Below are 19,585 nucleotides of genomic sequence, written 5' to 3' on the forward strand. Positions count from 1 at the left end.
CTCGAGGAATAAGGAAAAGCACTTCATTAAAGGCTGGCATCAGCAGGGTGGTTCTCACAGACATGGAGCAAGAAGACAGGTGCGGGGGGAGGGAGGTCTGAAGTGGCCACACTGTCACCGTGGGGAGATTAAGCAGGGACCACCCCCCCGCCCCCAACAATGATAAGAGCATCCAGTTCCCAGCAAACACTGGACGTACGTTATCTGGCTCACCTCTGCGTTTACTGCAGGGAGAAGTGACTCCTGTCCCGTTTCATAGCCAGGGACCTGGGCTCAGAAAGGTTGAGCAAGTCACCCGAGGTCACCCAGCTAGAGGGCAGCAAAGCGACATTCAAAGTCAGGCCCACCTGAATCCAGACATGTCCCCGCCCCACGCCTGCCCCTGACCCGGTGCCCTGGCTGGGTAGCGGGCACATCCCAGAGCGAAATGCCTCCCTGGGAGCCGCCCGGACCTGTCCTGCCCCAGGAGCCCCGCTGAGAGAATCCTCTAAGAGCCAGGAGTAACAAGATGTGGGATCGTTGTTGCAAAGACTGGGGCGGGACACTATTATTACCGGGGACAGAGAGAAAGGAACAGAGAAGGCAAAATCTGCGTTCAAGGAGTTCAGACTTGCAGACAATTCAGTGTGGATTTTTAAAAGGTGACTGGGAAGGAAGGAATCCTGAGGCTTGAGGGGTGCCAGTGTGGCTACTGGAAAAAGAAAAAAAGAAAAAGGAACAACAGAAAAAGGCAAGAAGTGTGGCCGGTCTTCTGCTTACAGTGATGCTCTGGAATCTCCCCCCATGGCTGCTACTTCTCCTCCGCAGAAAAGGAGGCTCCTTTGTCCTGGGCTTCTGACATCTGGCAGAAATTCCTTAGGGGCCTTTTTTTTTTTTTTTTTTTTTTTACACCTAGTAAGAGGCTGCATGGAAATCTGGCCTCAAGGAGCCAGACTGCTTGTGCTCTGTAGCCAAATCGTAGAGGGCTGGGCCAAGCAGCCTCTTCGCTCTGTCTGGGACTCCCCAGCCTCTCAGGTGCACAGAGCGAGGCCGTCTATTTTAATGGCAGAGAAGCGGCCTCCTAATTAGACCTGCCGGCCGGGCTGGACGGAGGGCCCCCCAGAAGCCTTCTTCCTCCACGCTGCAGGGACACATCGGGGAAACATCCGAACCTCACTGCAGTTTAGCATTTGCCCACACGTGACTCATCCATAAGAAACACCGGGTAAAGGCACAGAACCACAGCCCCGCCCCGCCCCCCAAAGCCCCCTCTGCTCACCTGCCCCTGTCTGGTCTGACAGCTTTCCTTTCCGTCTCAGACCCCGCCCCCTCCCGCACCTCACAAAAACTCCGGACCAGCAAGCTTCACAGGCCGGCTGCGGGCCTTTCCCGAGGTCGAGTGCCAGATTTATTGTAGTATTTACGCATTTCTCACCCACGGAACGCGCGGGAGACCGTGCGAGCGCCTTCAGTAGGCTGCTCTCTTTTGTTTCGTGTGTCCCTAATGAAGTTTTTGAAGGTCGTTCCCTCGCCCCCATTTCCCCCATTAGCCTGTGGTTTTTACTGCGTGATTTTGCACGGCGGGGCGGTTTTTACACGTGAGCAGAACTGGCAGCCAAGCGCTTCACATGGCGTCTGACGCTTGGGAGCCACTCAAGAAACGCGTCCGGATGTGTTTGATGTGTTTGCTGTTACCGTGAACCGTTCAACCCGGCCTGGAGTGCCCACTACGTGCCAGGCACTGGGTTAGTGTGAGCAGCGGGCACGGCGGTAAGAACAGTAAGACCGTCAGTCTGTGCTGCTGTGCTCCCGTCAGCCACTTGTGTTTAGACGAAGATGTTTCTGCCACCGTCATACCCTGCTTAGAAATGCATGGCTCTCCAGTTCTACTCCGAGTCCATTCTGTACCCATTGCTACCCGCCAAGACAGTGCGCTGCCCTTGGGAGCTAAACATTGGCCCCTGGGCATCTCTGAGTCTCAGAGAACAGAAGGGAATAGGGACTTGCTCGTCTTTGAGCAGGAGGGACTTTGTGAGGGCCCCTTTAACCACCACAAGGGATAAGGGCTAATTCACACCGAGGGGGTGGGGCGCACGTGTGTTAGAAGCACTAATTTGGAGGGGGGAGCTCTAGATGGGCACTGAGTGCGGGCGGTGGTGTGAACCCTGCCAGGCTCTGCCCAGCTGAGCCCTGCTCCCTGGCCTTCACCAGGCTCCTGATTTCCCCAGGCCAGATGTTTGTGGGATTAATGAATGTTGATAAGGCTGGAGGATGAACCACAGTCTCCCCGGGGGTCCCTGCAGCTTGCCTGGGCGGGTCAGGTGGAGGGAAGCTGGGAGGAGGCCTCCCCGGCCATCCTGAGTGCCTGCTGCTGGGTAGTGTGGCAGGGCGGGGAGGGGGGCACGTGATGAGATGCCCACTGGGTTCCTCGGGCGGACCTGCTTCAAGGTCACGGCTGATGTTCCACCTGAGGCAAGGCTTCAGGTATCACTGCATGTCTCCTCTCCGAGTCCCAAGGCTCAGGCACCCGGGCAGGGAAAGCGTCTGAGTCCTGTGCCCTCCCCCAGCTCCTGGCTCTGGGTTACGTCTCCCCCTGTGAGAGTCGTGGCTGCCCTCCCGCCAAGATCAGAAACCTGCACCCAAACAACCAGTGGGGTCGAACGCTGCGCTGGGGGCTTTGGGGGCAAAGGCTGTAAGCGCTGGTGGGCACTGGTGGAGGAGGAGGGTTTTTGACGGTCAGTGTATGTGTGACCCTGGGCCAGTTGTCTGACCTCTCTGTGCTTCCACGTCCTCATCTATAAGACAGAGGTAATGATAATACTAATTAATAACGATAATATAAACCAGGCGCTATCTTAAGCGCTTTGTATTATGGTAACCCACTCATTCCTTATTAACTACTCTGTGAGGTCAGAATCCATTTTATCCAAATCTGGCAGATGAAAAAAAGGCTGAGGAAACCAAGGCACAGAGAGGTTAAGTAATCTGCCCAAGATCACACAGCAGGTGGCAGAGCCCCAGGAGGCTGCCCCTAGATTTTGTGCTCTTAACCATCACGCTGTAGTCCCTCCCTGCGGGCACATTGTGAGGGTGTCATGAGATGGGACCCGGAAAGGACTTAGGACAGGGCTGTACGTGAGGTGTGCCACAGCTCGCTAAGAGTTAGCTGCCACTGGGGTTATTAATGTTATTAGTTTTCACCTAGCCATCGGTCCCGCGAGGAGGGAGCACTGCCCTCGGCCCTCTCTAACAGCCCCCAAACCCGGCGCCCGAAGCCCACTCTTCCCCGTCAAGTCCTTGACCAGCAAGCCAGTCGGGGAAGCAGTGGCAAGGTCGGGGCTCCATGGCGTCTCATGTTAGGAGCTGTGGTGGTAGATGCCCTGAGCCCTGGGGCCCTGAGCCGCCTCTCCTCCCCATCCTTGTGAACACCTGCTCAGACCCCCGGCAGCTAGCTCTGCAAACAATCCCACCGGCCCCGACTTTTCTGGCCTTTGTCCAGCATGACTCACGGCCATCTCCGCCCGTTCCCTTTGGGTTTTCCAAAGTCACCCTCGGAGGTGACTTCAGGGAAACTTAGTGGGGGAACCAGGCCAGAACTGTGTTAATGAGGCCCTGAGCACCCGCCTGTGAGTTGCCATCTGGAACAGGTAATCTGTGCCGACTGCCAGGCACCGGCCGGATCTGAGTGGAGGTTGGGAGACTCGAGAGCACGGCCCTAATATTTTGCGATGGCTCCAATCCCAGTCTGCCCTTGTGACTTGCTTTCACCAATAGAATCTGGTGGCACATTCCAAAGCCCAGGCCTCAAGAGCCTTGCAGCTTCTATATTCACCTCTCAGACCACTAGGCCCCCAAGACCACTAGGCCATGAAGGATGGTAAGCCACAGGAAGAAAGGCCTGTACCACAGCTGTCCAGCCCAGCCCAGGCCAGCCCAGGCCAGCCCAGGCCAGCCCAGCAGATGACCAGCAGAGAAATGATAAATCGTGGTTGTTTAGCCAGGAAGTTTTGGGGCGTTTTTCTGGGCAGCAATAGGTAACTGACTGGAGGCTGGGGCCGGGAGCAGGCTGGGCATGCTCCTGTGGGCAGAGGCTCCCCAGCTCTGTATGGTTCCCTAGGGGTCAGGGGAAAGGAGCAGGTGCAGACCTCCACGGTCTGCTCAAGGTCTTTGGTGAGATGATGTCTTTTGGTCACCCTTCCCCATTCTGCAGGAAGAATGGCCTCTCCCTTCCCTAAGCCCTGGATGATCCCCCCCCCCCCCCCCCCGCTGACACTGAGCCCCCAGAGACGCCAGTTGGAGCTGAAACTCCTGTTCCCAACCCCCACCCCTCCTACCACTCCCAGGAGGCTCTGTGGGGCAGGAGACTTGGGCAGCCGGCTGGGAGCAGGTCTCTCCCTTGGCCAGAGTGGGAAATTCAAAGTCACAGACACCTCGGTACCCTATGAGCCAGAGGGCAGAAAAGTGGGCCACTGCAGCGACTTCTCTTGATGGGGACAAAGACACAGGGCAGAGACCACTTGAACCCTCCCACACAGAGAAATCCCACGCATGGGCCAGAAAGGGGCTCTGAGGGGTATGGGTGGGGAGAGGGGAGTCAGCCCCCAGGAAGCAGGGGTCATTACCAACTCCCCAGGCATCTGTCTAGACCATTTGCCTGCCTGAGCGCATAACTGAGTCAAGATCTAATTAGTTTCTGTGTCCTGGCTGAAAGCCAATGAGGGAGAGGCCCACAGGAAGATCTGGGGAAAGGGCGTTCTTAGGGCACGCTGGGGTCTCCAGTCCAGACGCGTGGGGAGAAGGAATGAACATCTCATTTCCACACATTGGACTATCCCAGATAAAAAACATATGTGCCTCTGATGGACGCCACCCCTCCCCGCCTCCCTAAGGACCTTGGGCCGCACATGTCCACCCTACGCCCATCTCTGCGCCGGTTCCCAGGGATTCAGGCCAGATTCAAATGTGTCAATTTCAGGTGATGAATGATCAAGCCCTTCCTAATTTGCATGTTAAGTTTCCTTGTGGCAGAAATAAATAGCCTCAGCTCATCAGAGAAGAGCTTTCTTCGGGGGGGGGGGGGCTTTCATTAAAGCGGTAGTGAGCACTTCTCCAGCGTGTTCCGTCCCGTACTGTGGGGGGTCTGGGTCCCCAGGCCACCTGTCCCAGGGCTGCTGGGATGGGCTCTGGAGAATCTGTCAGTCACTGCCAAGTGGGAGGAGGGGAGGGTGGGGAAGAGAGGGCGTGGCTTGTGTGCGCACACCTGTGTGTTCTAGAATGTTCCGGCAGTGAAGCTGGCAGCCGGTGCACATCCCTGGCCTCATCCCTAATTTGCAGCATAACCCTGGATGCGTTAACTTTACCCCTTGGGTGTCAGTTTCTGCATCTATAAAATGGGAAGTGTAGTTACTGCTTTGTGGGTTCCTCGGGCCGCCTGTGGGCGTGACCCACCGGGACGCTGGTGAGTGAGCACACACCATGGGCGCCCGTGTGATGGGTCCTGCGGGTGGCCCATGCATGGGCTGTGGCGGGACACCCAGAGCTGTGCCTACCTACCATGTCAGCAGAAGAAAGACAGCAGCTTCTCTCTGCCTGCCCCAGCTTCGGGGGAACCCATGATGCCTGGAATGTCCTCCCTGCCCCCACCCCCCCCAGTAAGGGCTCTCGGGGCCATGACTCCTCAGGGTGGTGCTCTGAAGCCGTGGGGACACTGGGAGAACTCAGAAGACATCCAAGGGCAGAGAGAGGGGAGGCCAGAACCGCCTCCCCCAGCACAGGGCATCCCTCCCACCTCCTGAGGGGTTCAGCCTGATGAGGAAAACGTCACCAGATCAACCTGGATCCTGGAGTCTTGGCTCTCTACCAGACCAGAACCCTGCACAACTGGGTAGCCCGGTCAGACCCCAGCAGCCCCGGATGCTGGTGCAGGGAGCCTGGGTTTGAATGGCAGCTCTGACCCTCCCACCCGGTCTGGTCCCTGAGGAAAGTCACTTTCCTCTCCCAGCTGCAGGATGGAGGGCTCAGCCTAGATGCCAACCGGGCCATCGTTGTGTGGCCGCATGACGGTGTCACGGCTCCGGGCTTGTGCCCCCACCTCCCCGAGGCCTCAGCTGGGGTCCAGCGAGGTGACACCCACCACGAGTCTCTGGCCCTGGCGGGAGTGGGGGGCCCACTTCCTCCCCAAGCCAGGACCCATTAGTGAGGATGTGAGGAGACAGGTTGCTATGGAAACCGAGACAGCCAATGTTTCTGAGACTTTTGCTTCTTGTTTCCCTTTTTCCCCTTACATTTCGAACTTATTCATCTTAATTGACATAATTATTGCCGCGTCAACCTGAGGCACAGGGAAGCCAGCTGTGCCCCTCGCTGCCCACCACCTGCCCTGACCCTGCGGGGCTCCCTCCCTGTCGCTTCTCTCCCGGCTTCTCCTGTCACTCACCAGCAATCCCCCGTGGCCAGGAAGAAGCTGTCCCAAAGCAGGGGGAGGCCCCCACCCCAGCGCTCCTGGGCCCCTGTGGGGACAGGGGTCATGGCCGCTCCAGGTAACTAAGATGCCAACTTGCCTTCCAGCCCAAGCTCCTCACCTAGAGCCGACTAGGACTCCTTATTTACACCTTATTTACCCTTCTGCCCACTGGGTAAATGAACTTGGGTCTCTCCGAGCCTCCATATTCTCATCTGTGCAATGGATCTGTCCTACCTGCCCGTGCATCCCATGCCCGGGGAACAAATGGAGCGTGGAAGGAAAGCAGTTCTATTGCAACAGGAAGTCCCGTCGATTTCAACCGGGTGGGGGGAGGAGAGGCCCCCCCCCCAAGGGGCTGGAGGGTGGCCGGCCAGTTCCACCCTCATGTCCCCCAGTGCCAAGCCACCCGCCGACTCTAGCGTGTGGGACTGGACGCCTGCTCGCACCCGGGAAGCTCTGGTGGCTCCAGCTGGGAGAGTCTGGGCAGGGGGGGGCGGCACCTTGCTCTCGACCACTGGTTCTCAACGGGGTGGATGTGGCCCTCTGAGGCACACTTGGTGGTGCTGGAGACATTTCTGGCTGTCACATTTCAGGGAGGGGGCTACTGGGATGTAGTGCATGGAGACCAGGGGTGCCGCTAACCCCCCCTGCCGTCCACGCGGCAGTCCCCACGACAAAACGCGATCTGCCGCCAATGTTAACAGTGCCGGGGCTGAGAAACCCTGCTCTGCTCATGGTCTTCCTCGTGGGTGGCACAGGGTATCGTCTGGGGGGGTCCCTCTCACCCTGCTCCCTCCCCCATCGTTGAAAGCCGGCCCTGTGTGTGCAGGCGAGGGGCTGGCTAGGCTCCCTGCACCCCTCCTCCCTTCCCGGGCTCCGCCGGAGCGGGAGGGGGGCCTCTGGGTCAGGGGAAGGACAGCACGCTTGGCTGGGGGCCTCTTTCTCCTCCCAGCCCACCTCCCCCATCCCTCCCCAAGGATTACGACATTTCTAAACTCGTTAACTTTTAATTACTACCTTCCCTCTGCCTGAGTACACTGGCTCCAGGCCACGTACATCTCTATTAAAATTCAATTTATGCCCATCATAACTAATTCCTGCACTTCAGCTTCCTCACCGGCAGCCTTCAATTTTCAGACAGGATGTCCAAACTCATGGCCAAATCAGAGTTTATCTCCAAAGAGGCTGGCAATGGGGTTGGGGGGGGGGAGGGGAGGGTCTGGCTTTGTTGAGGAAGAGGAGTCCAGAGCCTCCTACAAGCACTGGAAGGAGAGTGTGGCCAGACAGAAGGAGGCGGGGACAGCCTGCCCCGCGGTGTGGACATGGGTGGGTGGTGTGTGCTTGGTGGCCTGGAAGGCCGCCATTTCCACTTACACAGCCATCGATGAGCAGCCACCCTTCCATACACTTAGCCTTACATGACACTCATGACCCTCCGGGAGGCAGCCTGTAATAACTGGTGTTATTATTCCCATTTAACAGACCGGGCAGCTGAGGCAGGGCTTAAGTCATTTGCCCAAAGGCATACACTGAGTCACAGTCAAGACAGGGACTCCTACTGGGGGGGATGCTCGCACTGAGCCTTGGAAGATCAGGCAGCAGAAGTGAGTGAGGACAGTGCAGGTCACTGGGGAGAGGTAAAGGCAGGTGGTCCTGAACAGTAGGCACCATCAGGAAAGGACTCATTCCTCCCATTAGCCAAGGATGTGGGTGAGGGAGGAGACTGGGAAGAGGGGCAGGACAAGGGCACACAGGGGCCTGAGGCGCCCTTGACCCAAATCCTCCAAAGACCGCCCGCCTCCTGCAGGACGCAGCCCAGAATGTCCCTCCTGGCAGTCATGATCCTTCCTCCGCCATCCTGTGCCGGCCGTGTCTCCCTGATCGCAGGGCAGCATCGCTGGCCCAGTCTCGCCCCCCTGCCACGTTCACATCTTCCCCTTCACTGGCTCCTCATCCAGCCCCCCTCACTGTCCCTAAGCTCCCCTATGTCCCTACACCTAGCTGACCATTGTTAGTGTCCCACAGCCGTCGACACACAGCCTGCCACTCGGTCCTTCTCAAAACCCCCTCCCCGTTCTGTGACACCCTGATCTCCGTCTTGGTCTCTTGCTTTCGTTCCGTTGGGCAGGTTCCCACCTCTTTTGTTTATTTGCTTTCGGGGGCTCTGGGGCTCTTTCCTCCGAGCTACGGCTGCTCTCTCGCCCTGCCCGTTCCCACGGGGTCCGCTGTCACGCTGATGTCAGTGATCCCTAAGTCAAGATCTTCAGCTTGGGCTTTCCTTCCCCACCCCAGGCGCGCGTATCTTCCTCGCCTGCTGGATGCTGCTACCCGGTGTTTCTCCACGCACCCAAGGGGAGCACGGAGACTCCCTGCTTTTCCAGGGTTTCCTCCACCAAGTCCCTGCCTCTCCACCTGCCTTCCTCCCTCACCCGCACGTCCAGCCCCTCGTCACGTCTGCTCAGTTCTGCCTCCTGGATATGTGTCAGACCCCTCCGCTCCTCCGCTCCCCACTGTCTCCAAGATGGCCTGGCCGCCCGCCTCCTGTCACCCCTGTCCACCCCGGCGTTCGCCTGTCCTCCTCCAGTCCACTCTCCGCCCCGGTGCCTGGCTACAGGGTTTAGAAATGGACACCTGATCATGGCCCTTCTCTGTGAAAAACGAGTCAAGGGCCCCACACAGCTTTTGGCCTGAGGGAAGAGCTCCCCGGGAGCGCCAGCGAGCCCCGACTTGACTGACCCTGGCCGCTTCCCCAGCATCCTGACCTCCTGTCCGTGCCGGCTTTCTTTCAGCTCCTCTGTCTGCGCGCATGGCACACGGCTGTCTCCAAAGCCCCACTTCCGCCTCTCCCAGCTCTGCCTAACCCTGCTCATTCTCAGCGTCCCCAGTGACACCTTCTCCGACCTGTCCTTCACCTTGATGGCGCTTGTTGAAACTGGAGCCCGGCATTACGTGAAGAGTTACTGAGTGCTGTTTCCATCCCGCGCTGCACCCTCTATGGGGGTCAGGGCTCCCCTGTCTTATTTAGCACCCAATGTCTACACTCCAGGGGAGCTCCACCCGTTCACTTCCCGTCCCCGCCAATGCCTCTTCCCCTCTGGGTGCAAGTTCGACATCTTCCACAAGCTGCCCCCAACTTCTCCAGGCCTTTACACCTGCTGTCCCTCCTCAGTCTGGGCGCACACGAGCCACGAGTCCTGCTCCTCGGCTAGAACAAACCTTTCCCAAGGGCGGTGGGAAGGGCGGGGCTGGCACTGCCTTCCCTGACTGTCCTCCTTGACCAGCTGTGTGCCAGGTGGGCAGAGAGTCCTAGATCCGTGCCTTGCGACTGAGCAAAGTAGCGTCCCCCGATGTTCCTCCATCAAACCTGGAGGGAGAGGATCTGGCTCTCATCTTGGTTCAGAGACTTCAGTCTTGAAGCCCCACGTCCCTCCCTACCAAGACGACTCTCCTGTAGGAGCTGCTGATGCACGGGGATTGAGAACAGGTGCCTACAGGAAAGGGGCTGGCACATGGCCTGGCATGGGGTAGATGATCACTTGAAGCGTTCGTCATCAAGAGTTAACATACGTGAAGTCCTTGAGACGGGGCTGGGCCCACGTAAGCTCCTTGTGTTAGCTGTGACTAGTTCCCCTGCGCTGGTTTAGGAGGCTGGCGGGGGCCATCCCCGGAAAGTTGGGCCCCGCAGTGCCGCCACTGTTGTGGGGGGGACAAACACGGCAAGACAGCTCAGAGCAGGGGGAGGGATACAGGCTCGGGGTCCAAAAGACCCTGGGTAAAACCTGACTTCCCAGGTCTGGCTGTGTGACCTCGGGTAAGTTGCTGAATCTTTCTGAGCTGGGACTCCCAGCTAGGAGGTGGAGATAATAATAGCGTTAATCTCTCAGAACCGCTGTTAGTTAGAGGTTGGCTCAGTTCTGGGCACCCACGTGGTATATGCTCCAGCACCCGCCAGGAGCCCGCTGGCCTCTGCATCCTTGGCCTCGGCCGCCTGCTCTCACTTCTAAGGGGAGGCCAGAGGACAAGCCAGAGACAAAGCAGCTGGCCCGGAGAGTTTCTCTTCATCCTCTCCTCTGAAGAATTTCAAAGGCTGCGGCTGCCCCGCATGTGTCCCCTGCTTTGTGCCCGTAGCGAGGGCTGCGGCATGCGTGGGTCTCTGCCTCAGCCACGGGGCTTTCTGCTCTCTGCCGCGGAGCCCGCGGGCAGTGCCCTGACACCACAGCTCCCCCACAAGGGACATCAGCCTGGCCGTGGGGCTGGAGACGCAGCCTGGGGCTGGCCAGTGTCCTGCCTGGCTCTTCCGAGCTTCCCCTCCACACACCTGCTCTTCTCCACGCCAGCCAGGGGCCAGCCGGGGCCTCGGAGTCCGGACTCGGCCTCCACTTGTCTTACCTCCTCACGCCTGCCCATCGCAGGGTCTGCGGGGCCCCTGGCTTCTTGCCCTCTCAGGGCAGAGGAATGGCGTACGGTGACAGGACCGTGGCAGAAGGAGCCCCGTCAGGACCCCGTGTGCGTCTACACAGGTGGGACAAGAACCCACACGGGTCACACAGCCTTCCTGGATCTGCCACTTGCTCTCTTCATGACCCCAGGCAAGTTCCAGAACTTCTCCGAGCTCCAGTCTCGTCATTTTGCAAAATGACGGTACTAACACTCACCTTGTGCTGCTGTGAGATGATGTATGTTCAGTTAACCATGCGTGGGAATCTGGTGTGTGTGTGTGTGTGTGTGTGTGTGTGTGTGTGTGTGTGGGTGGGTTGTCCCCAGCCACACAGTTCTGGCTGGTTCAGTGGATGATGCAAAGTGAAGCAGAATTGATTCGACTTGGGGAGAGGGCCCTGGAGGGTGGAAGGCGGGGAAGGGAGGGCAGAGGAGGGGTGCCGAGGGGAGGGAATGGGGGAGAGTGATCTGATGGAAGAGACTCCAGGGGCAGCACAAGAGGGCCTGACCTTTCATGAGCTACCATCCCACCCAGTCAGGAAGTTAGGCTAACAGGCCAATGTGCTTCACCCAGACATAGACTCACGATGGTTAAACATGATACAAGAGCCTGAAGGAGTCACACCCACCCACCCAACTACCTACCCACCCCCCCACACGTGTGCGCATGTACAGAGGCTAACAAACACACTAGAGCGTATACTTCCAAGTAAGTATTGTGTTCAACCTCCTCCCACCCACCCCCAACACACACCAAGAGCCACGGTGAGAGGCCGTGCACCTGTCCCACTGGTGGAGGGGTGGCAGTGGGGACAGTGCCCAACCCTTTGGGACGGTCTTCCCAGGCAGTATCCCACCCACATGGGACAAGAGATCTCATTTCCTTCGAGTCTGATAATGCTTTATACCCACAGTGGTACCCCGAACTCTCAAACTGGGAATTCAAGGCTGGTTTCAAAACCGGTAACATATGTCACCAACAAGGGGCTCTCACAGCACTTGACCACAAGAAGAGCTCTAAAGAGGGTCCTGGACCATAACGGTGTCATCGGACAGGTGCACAGAGCCCCCGTGACCACCTAGGAGGAGGTGTGCTCGCTTGCACACGAGGTCCCGAGGTCCGGCTGGTCTGTCCTGCTATTCTACCGAGACAAACACTTTGTATAATCCTAGCAGGTGCTGTTTATTTCATGCCTGTTGCAGCAGGGACTGGGCTTGTCCCGTAGAATCCCACTGAATTCTTACTGGAACTTTCTAGAGTGGGCATTACTGCTCCCGATTCCGAGAGGCCGCGTGGCTAATTCCGCCCAAGGCCCAGAGCCAGGAAGTGGTAGGAAGGTGACTGTATTCAGGGGGGCCCAACTCTGAGGTCCATGCTATTTCCATTCTGCCCCCCACAGTCATTCGTCCTCAGAAGGATGCGGCAGGCTTTCCTTCGTGTGGGTGTCACACGCGTGCACACACGCCACGGCCATTCTGTTTCAGATCCCACTGAGAATGAAGGCCTGTGGAGAGTGGATGTGAATGCAACGTTGTTCCTTTGGAGACGGAGTAGGAAACATAGCGGAATTTATGGCGGCACTTCCAATCTTATTTTCTCTCAACTTGCTGAGTAAATTCAGCCATCTTTCTGCCTGAAAATTGGATATTATCACCCAACTCAAGCCCTGGGGTTCGCAAGAGACTAGGAAGTTCTCAGCGGCAAGCGGTGATCGGAGAAGCAGGGGATAAGCCGGCCAAACTCCTCTGGGTTGCAATTTTCAGTATGCATTTATTTCAAAGGTGAATCCGGTACATTTTATTGAGCCAAAAAGCAAGAAAGTGCTAGAAATCCAATAGCGACATGTCAAAAAGACCCAGGATCCAGCTTGAGGAAGCTCCACGGGCCGATTATGGGTTACTACGGAGCATCAAAGTGAAGAATGACACGGATAGATTGAAACACACTGAATAAGAAAAATAATCCATCAGTTCATACTGATGCTAAATTATTTTAAAGGAAGGTGAGAAAGGGAAGATCCTTTTTATAAAAGAATGACAAATTGGGCACGCAAGCTGGTGCAGCCACTCTGGAAAACAGTATGGAGGTTCCTCAAAAAACTAAAAATAGAACTACCTTACGACCCAGCAATTGCACTACTAGGCATTTATCCAAGGGATACAGGTGTGCTGTTTCAAAGGGACACATGCACCCCAATGTTTATAGCAGCACCATCAACAATAGCCAAAGTATGGAAAGAGCCCAAATGTCTATCGATGGATGAATGGATAAAGATGTGGTATATATATATATATATATATATATATATATATATACACACATACACAAAGATGTGGTATATATATACATACACACACACACACACACACACACACACACAATGGAGTATTACTCGGCGATCAAAAAGAATGAAATCTTGCCATCTGTAACTATGCGGATGGAACTGGAGGGTATTACGCTAAGTGAAATTAGTCAGAGAAAGACCAATATCATATGACTTCACTCATAGGAGGACTTTAAGAGACAAAACAAATGAACATAAGGGAAGGGAAACAAAAATAATATAAAAACAGGGAGGGGGACAAAACAGAAGAGACTCATAAATATGGAGAACAAACTGAGGGTTACGGGAGGGGTTGTGGGAGGGGGAGGGGCTAAACGGGTAAGGGGCACTAAGGAATCTACTCCTGAAATCATTGTTGCACTATATGCCAACTAATTTGGATGTAAATTAAAAAAAAAAATGATTACTCCCCCCCACCAAAATGACAAATAAAAGTAAAAGGAAAGATAGAAGTAGAAAATCTGCTTATCACAACCACAAAGGTAATAACTGATTCAGGTTAGACTCCTCAGTGGATACTCAACCACCGAGCGAGAGATTTCTGGGGAAGAGAAGAGTCACAGTTTCGAGTTATCCCTCAAAGGGAAGGGGCGCCTGGGTGGCTCAGTCGGTTGAGCGTCCGACTTCGGCTTGGGTCATGATCTTGCAGTTGGCGAGTTCGAGCCCCACGTCGGGCTCTGTGCTGACAGCCCAGAGCCTGGAGCCCGCTTCTGATTCTGTGTCTCCCTCTCTCTCTGCCTCTCCCCTGCTCATGCTGTCTCTGTCTCAAAAATAAAGATAAACATTAACACACACACACACACACACACACAAAACAAACAAAAAAAAAACAAAGGGAAAACAATACCTCCAGACCTTGACAGTGGAGAAATCTGGTGCACATCACCTTGACCAGCTGATCAAACGTAACCTCACCAATAATGGGGCAAAGTGACAGGAAGTGTCTTCAGGTATGAAGCACGAAGGACTCACATCTGGGTAATTTTCTTGCCAAGAAGGTTTAACCTGAATCTAATCAGGAGGATGTAACTGGACAGATCTACCCTAGGGGACATTCTGCAAAACTGGCTGAGCTCTTAGAAATGTCAACGCCGTGAAAGGTAGCAAGAAACAATGAGGGATAGTTCTAGATTTCAGGAGTCTAAAGAGTCATGACAACCACATTTCATGTGTGGTCCTTGATGAGATCTTGTATCAAACAATAATAAAAACGGCCACAATGGACATAATTGGGACAGACGTATCAATGTGAAATTTTCCATTCTTTTTTTTTTTATTTAAAAATTTTCTTTTGAGGCGGGGGGTAGAGGGGTAGAGGGAGAGAGAAAGAGAATCTCAACCATGCTCAGCACAGAGCCTGATGTGGGGCTCGATCCCTTGACCCTGGGATCATGACCTGAGCCCAAATCAAGAGTCGGACGCTCAACTGACCAAGCCACCCAGGCGTCCCTCGCTGTGAAATTTTCTGAGTGTGAAAATTGCACTGTGGTTCTATAGGGCAATGCCTTATTCTCGGGAAATTCTACTTAGGGGTGAAGTGACATGATGTCTACAACTAATTCTTCTGCTTTCCTTTTTTTTTTAAGTTTATTTATTTATTTTGAGAGGGGAGGGAGGGGCAGAGAGAGAGGGAGACAGAATCCCAAGCAGGCTCCACGCTGTCAGCGCAGAGTCTGAGGCAGGGCTCGCTCGAACTCACAAACCGTGAGCCCAAATCAAGAGTCGGACGCTCAACCGACTGAGCCACCCCGGCGCCCGGAGAAGAGACCTTTCTTATGGGCACAGCAACATATTTGATTAGAACAAAATCCCGACCGACTTGTACTTGGGCACCCGGTGGCTGCCGTGCCGTCACGGCCAGCCTTCCTGGGTGAGGAGGCAAGCGGATGAGTTTCCCCCCCGGACGCGTGTTTGCGTCCCCCTGAAATTTCCACCCAACGAAACTCTGTAACAGAACACAGCTCACCCACAGACAACGTAAGAGCCGGAGCCGACCCCCGTGCAGTCAAAAATCCACACGTGACTTCTGACTCCCCACGCCCCTCCAACTGAACTACTAAGACCTACGTTGACCGGAAGCCTTCCCGATAGCATTAACCGTCAATTCTCACGTTATTTTGTACACTATATGTATCACATACTGTAGTCTTCCAGGAAAGTAAGCCAGAGAAAAGAAAATGTTATTACGAACACGGTACGAAAGAGAAAATACATTTACAGTGCTGCGTGCGCTGTATTTATCAAAAACACCCGCATGTTAGTGGACCCGTGTGGCTCAGCCCATGCTGTTCAAGGCTCAACGGTATTTGCATTCCCCTCTCTGCTTTGTTTTCTAGAACCTGCAAAGCACACTTAGTAGAGGCTGCTTGGGATGCATATTAAGGAAGCCAAGGTCACAGTCCTTCCTCAGCGAGAGGCTGGACGTAAAGAATTTCCAGCCCTGGAGCCGGACGACTTCTATTTGAAGCCCAGCTCAACCATCTGACCTTGGGGGAAGTGTTTAATGTCTCTGAGCCCCAGTCTGCCCATCTGTCGAATGGGAAAAATAACTGAACGTTCTCAAAGGATGGCTGGCAGGATTGAATGAGATAATCACACAGGGCGCACATAACGCCTGCCAGGTAGTTAATTCCTTTTCATTGCCAGTGATTCCGATGATCGTTACCATCATCAATAGCTGGGGCCCCGACCACTACCTGGACGCCTCCAAGACAAAGAGCTGTTTTCAGAGGAAGCCCGTTGCATCCATGGGCAAGTCTGATCCTTAAGCTGATCCTTAGCAGCTGTCCCTGTGTACCGTCCACACTGGCAGCCTAGCAGTCCCAACCCTCCTCCTCCTTCCAGAAGAAGTCAGGGGCAGGCTGGGAGGCCACTTACACCTGTGGTGTCAAAACTGCCTCAGGGACGCCAGGTAGCAGCCAGGAGCGCTCTGGGTCCCCGGGTGCAAACCGCCACAGAGGCTGCTCGGGGAGACACCCCTGGTCTCCCTTGTGGGCTCCCTGGAGACCCAACACCCAGAGCGGCCAGCACTGGAAGGCCCCCTGCTTCCTTGGCCTCTCACCATCCGGAGGGGAATGTGGTCCTCCTGTCCTGGACCCTCCAGCTCCCTCCTCTGACAAAGTGGCCACGTCCACCAGCCGATCCAGTCCAGGGTTGGGGCAGAAGGGATGCGGAGGGGGCAGGGTGGGGGGTTGTCGCCCTGAACTCTGGCCTCCCTGCTCAGCAAAGAAAAGGCCGGTTCTCTGGAAAGGACAGATCCGCCAGTAATTAAGTACCGTCCTGTTATTTGCATTCTGGTCCCTGGTGGCAGATCTGTATCAACATCCCCAGGGCAAGACAATCTTGTTTCCCCAACAAAACCGATTATGCACATCAGGCCTGGGGATTAATCACCAGCCGCAGGGGTGGGGAGGCGGTGAAAGCAGGTGGAGATGCCGGAGGGAGGAGGGAGGGATTGCCGGGAGGAAAGGCCGGAGGCCAGGCCGGGCTTGGGGGTCCCAGCCGCCCGTTGCTCATGCTTCTGGCGACAATCCCCCTTCACTAAGACCCTGTGCCCCTCCCTCCTCTCTGTTCTCCCCATTTGGCAGTGTCCTGGGGAGGGAAGGGCCAGTCCAGAGCTCAGGGCACGGGCACAAACATGGAGTAGGGACAAGCCCAAAAGCCTCGGGCAGGCCACTTCCGTGCCCCCAAATACAAGATGTCCTTCCCTTACTGATCCCGGGTTGCTACATGCCCCACCTGTGTGTCGGATCCAAGCCCCCCCAGTGCTCCCCGGAGATAGCAGAGTTCTCCTGGGGGCTGGGGAGCAGGGGCTGGTCACAGTCATGACCACAGCCCAGCTGCTGGGAGTAAGCTCCCCGACCTCAATCCTTGTTGCATGAGCCACTCCGTCTGGCCCCCTACCTAGACATCCTCCATTGGGTTCAGCAAGGCAGGGTCCTCATACTCCCGGGGCAGGGCTGTCTTCCCCCCTCCACCCTGACTTCCGCCACCCCAGCCTCCCAGTAGCACTGGTGTGGGAACTCCTGTCCCCCAAATGGCCACGGGGGCCCCCCACCCTAGTTCCCCTTCAGGGCACAGCAGGGGCTCTGGCAGCCAGGAGGGAGGGGAGGGGAGGCTTGCCTGTACTCCAGCGAGAACTTGGTCAGCTCCCTGCTGTTGTGGAGCCACTTAAATTCCAGCGGCCAGCTGCCCTCGGCCATGCACGTGAGCACCAGGCGGTTCCCCTCCAAGTGCACCTGCGTTCGCACGGGCTCCGTCTTGAAATAGGGGGCCACATCATCTGTGGTAAACAGAGACACAAAGCCACAAGTTAGCAGTGCTCACCTTCAGGTGGTTGCTCACGTGGTGCCTTAACGCCCTGGGCAGACAGAGCAGGTGCAGCCAGCTAACTTGCTCAAGGTCACGTGGCCGGGAAGGACTTGAACTTGGGTCGGTCTGACTTCGGAGCTTGATCTTCAGAGGGAGTCCTCCACCCCTACCAACCAGTTCTCGGCCTCCCTCCTCCCAGACCGCGCCAGGCTCACGGCCTCTGCTGCCACCGCCCTGTTCTGGTGCTTTCTGTCGCTCTCCCCTCGAGATCCCCATCCACTGGACACCCTGTGATTCTGGGGGCACTTACTGCCCTTTGGTCAAAGGGAATATAAATGTCACAAGGAAACCGGGGGAGGGGTGGGTTGATACGAGCGGCAGGTGGCAGGGACGTCCCGAGTCCTGCCCCTAAGGCTGGGAGAGCCCGTCAAAAGCATCATGGGCAGAGTCCATCCGGCGGGCCCTCTCCACCGCCAGGTTGTTTGACCCTTCTGTCCTCTTACCCTCAGATTTGGGCAGAATTAGGTGTCTGTGGTCTGCAGGCGGGTTCACATTCACGTCAAGGCCTCACCCTGGGTTCAAGTGCAGACCGACCACTCAAAGCACCAGCGATATACGTCTGGGGCCGGGTCAACTGGCATTATGCCCCCACCCCACACCCCAGGTCTGAATCTCATGAGCGCATAGCTTGTGATTACTGGGGGGGGAGTCTTCCTTGAACCTCATTCCTGCTACCAGCTCTCTTTGTGGGGGCCGCTGGAGGGCAAGCCTGGATGTGTGTGGAGGGAGAGCCAGGGCAGGCAGGTGCTGAGCCCCTCCTCCCCATCTCTGCATCACTCCCGACAACCATCCTGCAGCTTACCGCCTTCCAAAGCCCTTCAGGAGGCCCTCTTTTGGGGGAGTGTGCTGGGGGAGTGGCACCCACCCCTGGTCCCCTGGTCCCCTGGTCCCCCGCCCACCTCCGGTGGCAGCAGAGGGGAGAGAGGCGAGGAGGCACCCATTTGCCCGCAGCCCACTCTGCTGAGGCAGCGGCTCTGCCTCTGTTTGACAAATGGGCACATTCGCACTTCAAAGGCACATTCCTATTCCCCAGCAGCGTTTGAGAGCCCTTTGAATTGCATTTTTAAAAACCCTCTGTTAGTTCCTGTCATCACTCGTTTGTTTTAAAACAATAACACTCCTAGTGATTCAATCCCTCCGATGAGATGCGGGGCTGATTCAGAGCCAGAACATCAGAGGGGGCGGGCGGGGCGGGCGCTTGCACACTCGCTCGTGCACACGTGTGCACACGCGCTCTGCACTCAGACCCCCTCACCTCCGTAACCCAGTTCACTGGGCAACCTGTTATCACGTCCGCCTGTTCCAGTTCAGTGCTCGGGCTCTCCGGGGCGCCTGCCTGGAGCCCAGCAACAGGAGCTGGGATGGGCTGATTCCAGCGGCTGCCCTGCCCGAGATAATGACTCTGGGAAGAGGAGGGCGGGGCTGCCCTTTCCTGAGAACCTGCTGGGTACCACCGAGCCCCGAGCATCCCTGCATCCCCCAGCCCTAGTTATCCTCCCCAGGAAGCTTGGAAGGAACTGAGGTTCCTCTCCCCCAGCCCCTGCGGTGTGGTCCGCCCTCCCCCTGCCATCCGATACAAGGATTTGGCAGGGGGGAGGCCCTACCCAGCACTGAGCAATGTCAGGAGTGCGGCCAGCTGGTTTCCCTTGATAGGCCTGCCGTCTTCCCAAAGCAGGGGATGGCGGGGCGACTGGCAGTGCGGCAGTAGGGGGGAGGCACCGACAGGGAAAGGATGCTGGGGTGGGGGGCGGGGGGGCCAGCCGGGTGTGCACGTGCCCCCGTGTGCATTGTCTATGGGTCCTTGAGTCTCCGTGTGTATCTGTGTGTGTATGTAGGTGTGTGCTCTTATGTGTGTATCTACGTGTTTGTGTGTTCAAGTGTGTGTCTGGGCACATGTATACGTGCGTTTACGTGCAGAGAGAGATGTCTGTGCCGTGAATGCACCAGTCGTTGACCCTGGGGAGCTTACTGATAACCTTTTTGCATTTCA

The 19,585-nt window shown here is 56.4% G+C and overlaps 1 protein-coding gene across 2 annotated transcripts in view; it reads right to left on the reverse strand.

Moving 5' to 3' along the window:
* SDK2 (sidekick cell adhesion molecule 2) overlaps positions 1–19,585 on the reverse strand; it is a 262,290-nt gene that overhangs the window by 117,049 nt on the left and 125,656 nt on the right. For both annotated transcript variants that reach the window (XM_043585159.1, XM_043585158.1), the window contains exon 2: positions 17,347–17,506. In XM_043585159.1, coding sequence (XP_043441094.1) covers positions 17,347–17,506 — 160 coding nt within the window. The remainder of the gene's footprint in view (positions 1–17,346; positions 17,507–19,585) is intronic.

The sequence above is a fragment of the Prionailurus bengalensis genome, chromosome E1 (genome assembly GCF_016509475.1).
Source record: "Prionailurus bengalensis isolate Pbe53 chromosome E1, Fcat_Pben_1.1_paternal_pri, whole genome shotgun sequence".
Taxonomy (NCBI): domain Eukaryota; kingdom Metazoa; phylum Chordata; class Mammalia; order Carnivora; family Felidae; genus Prionailurus; species Prionailurus bengalensis.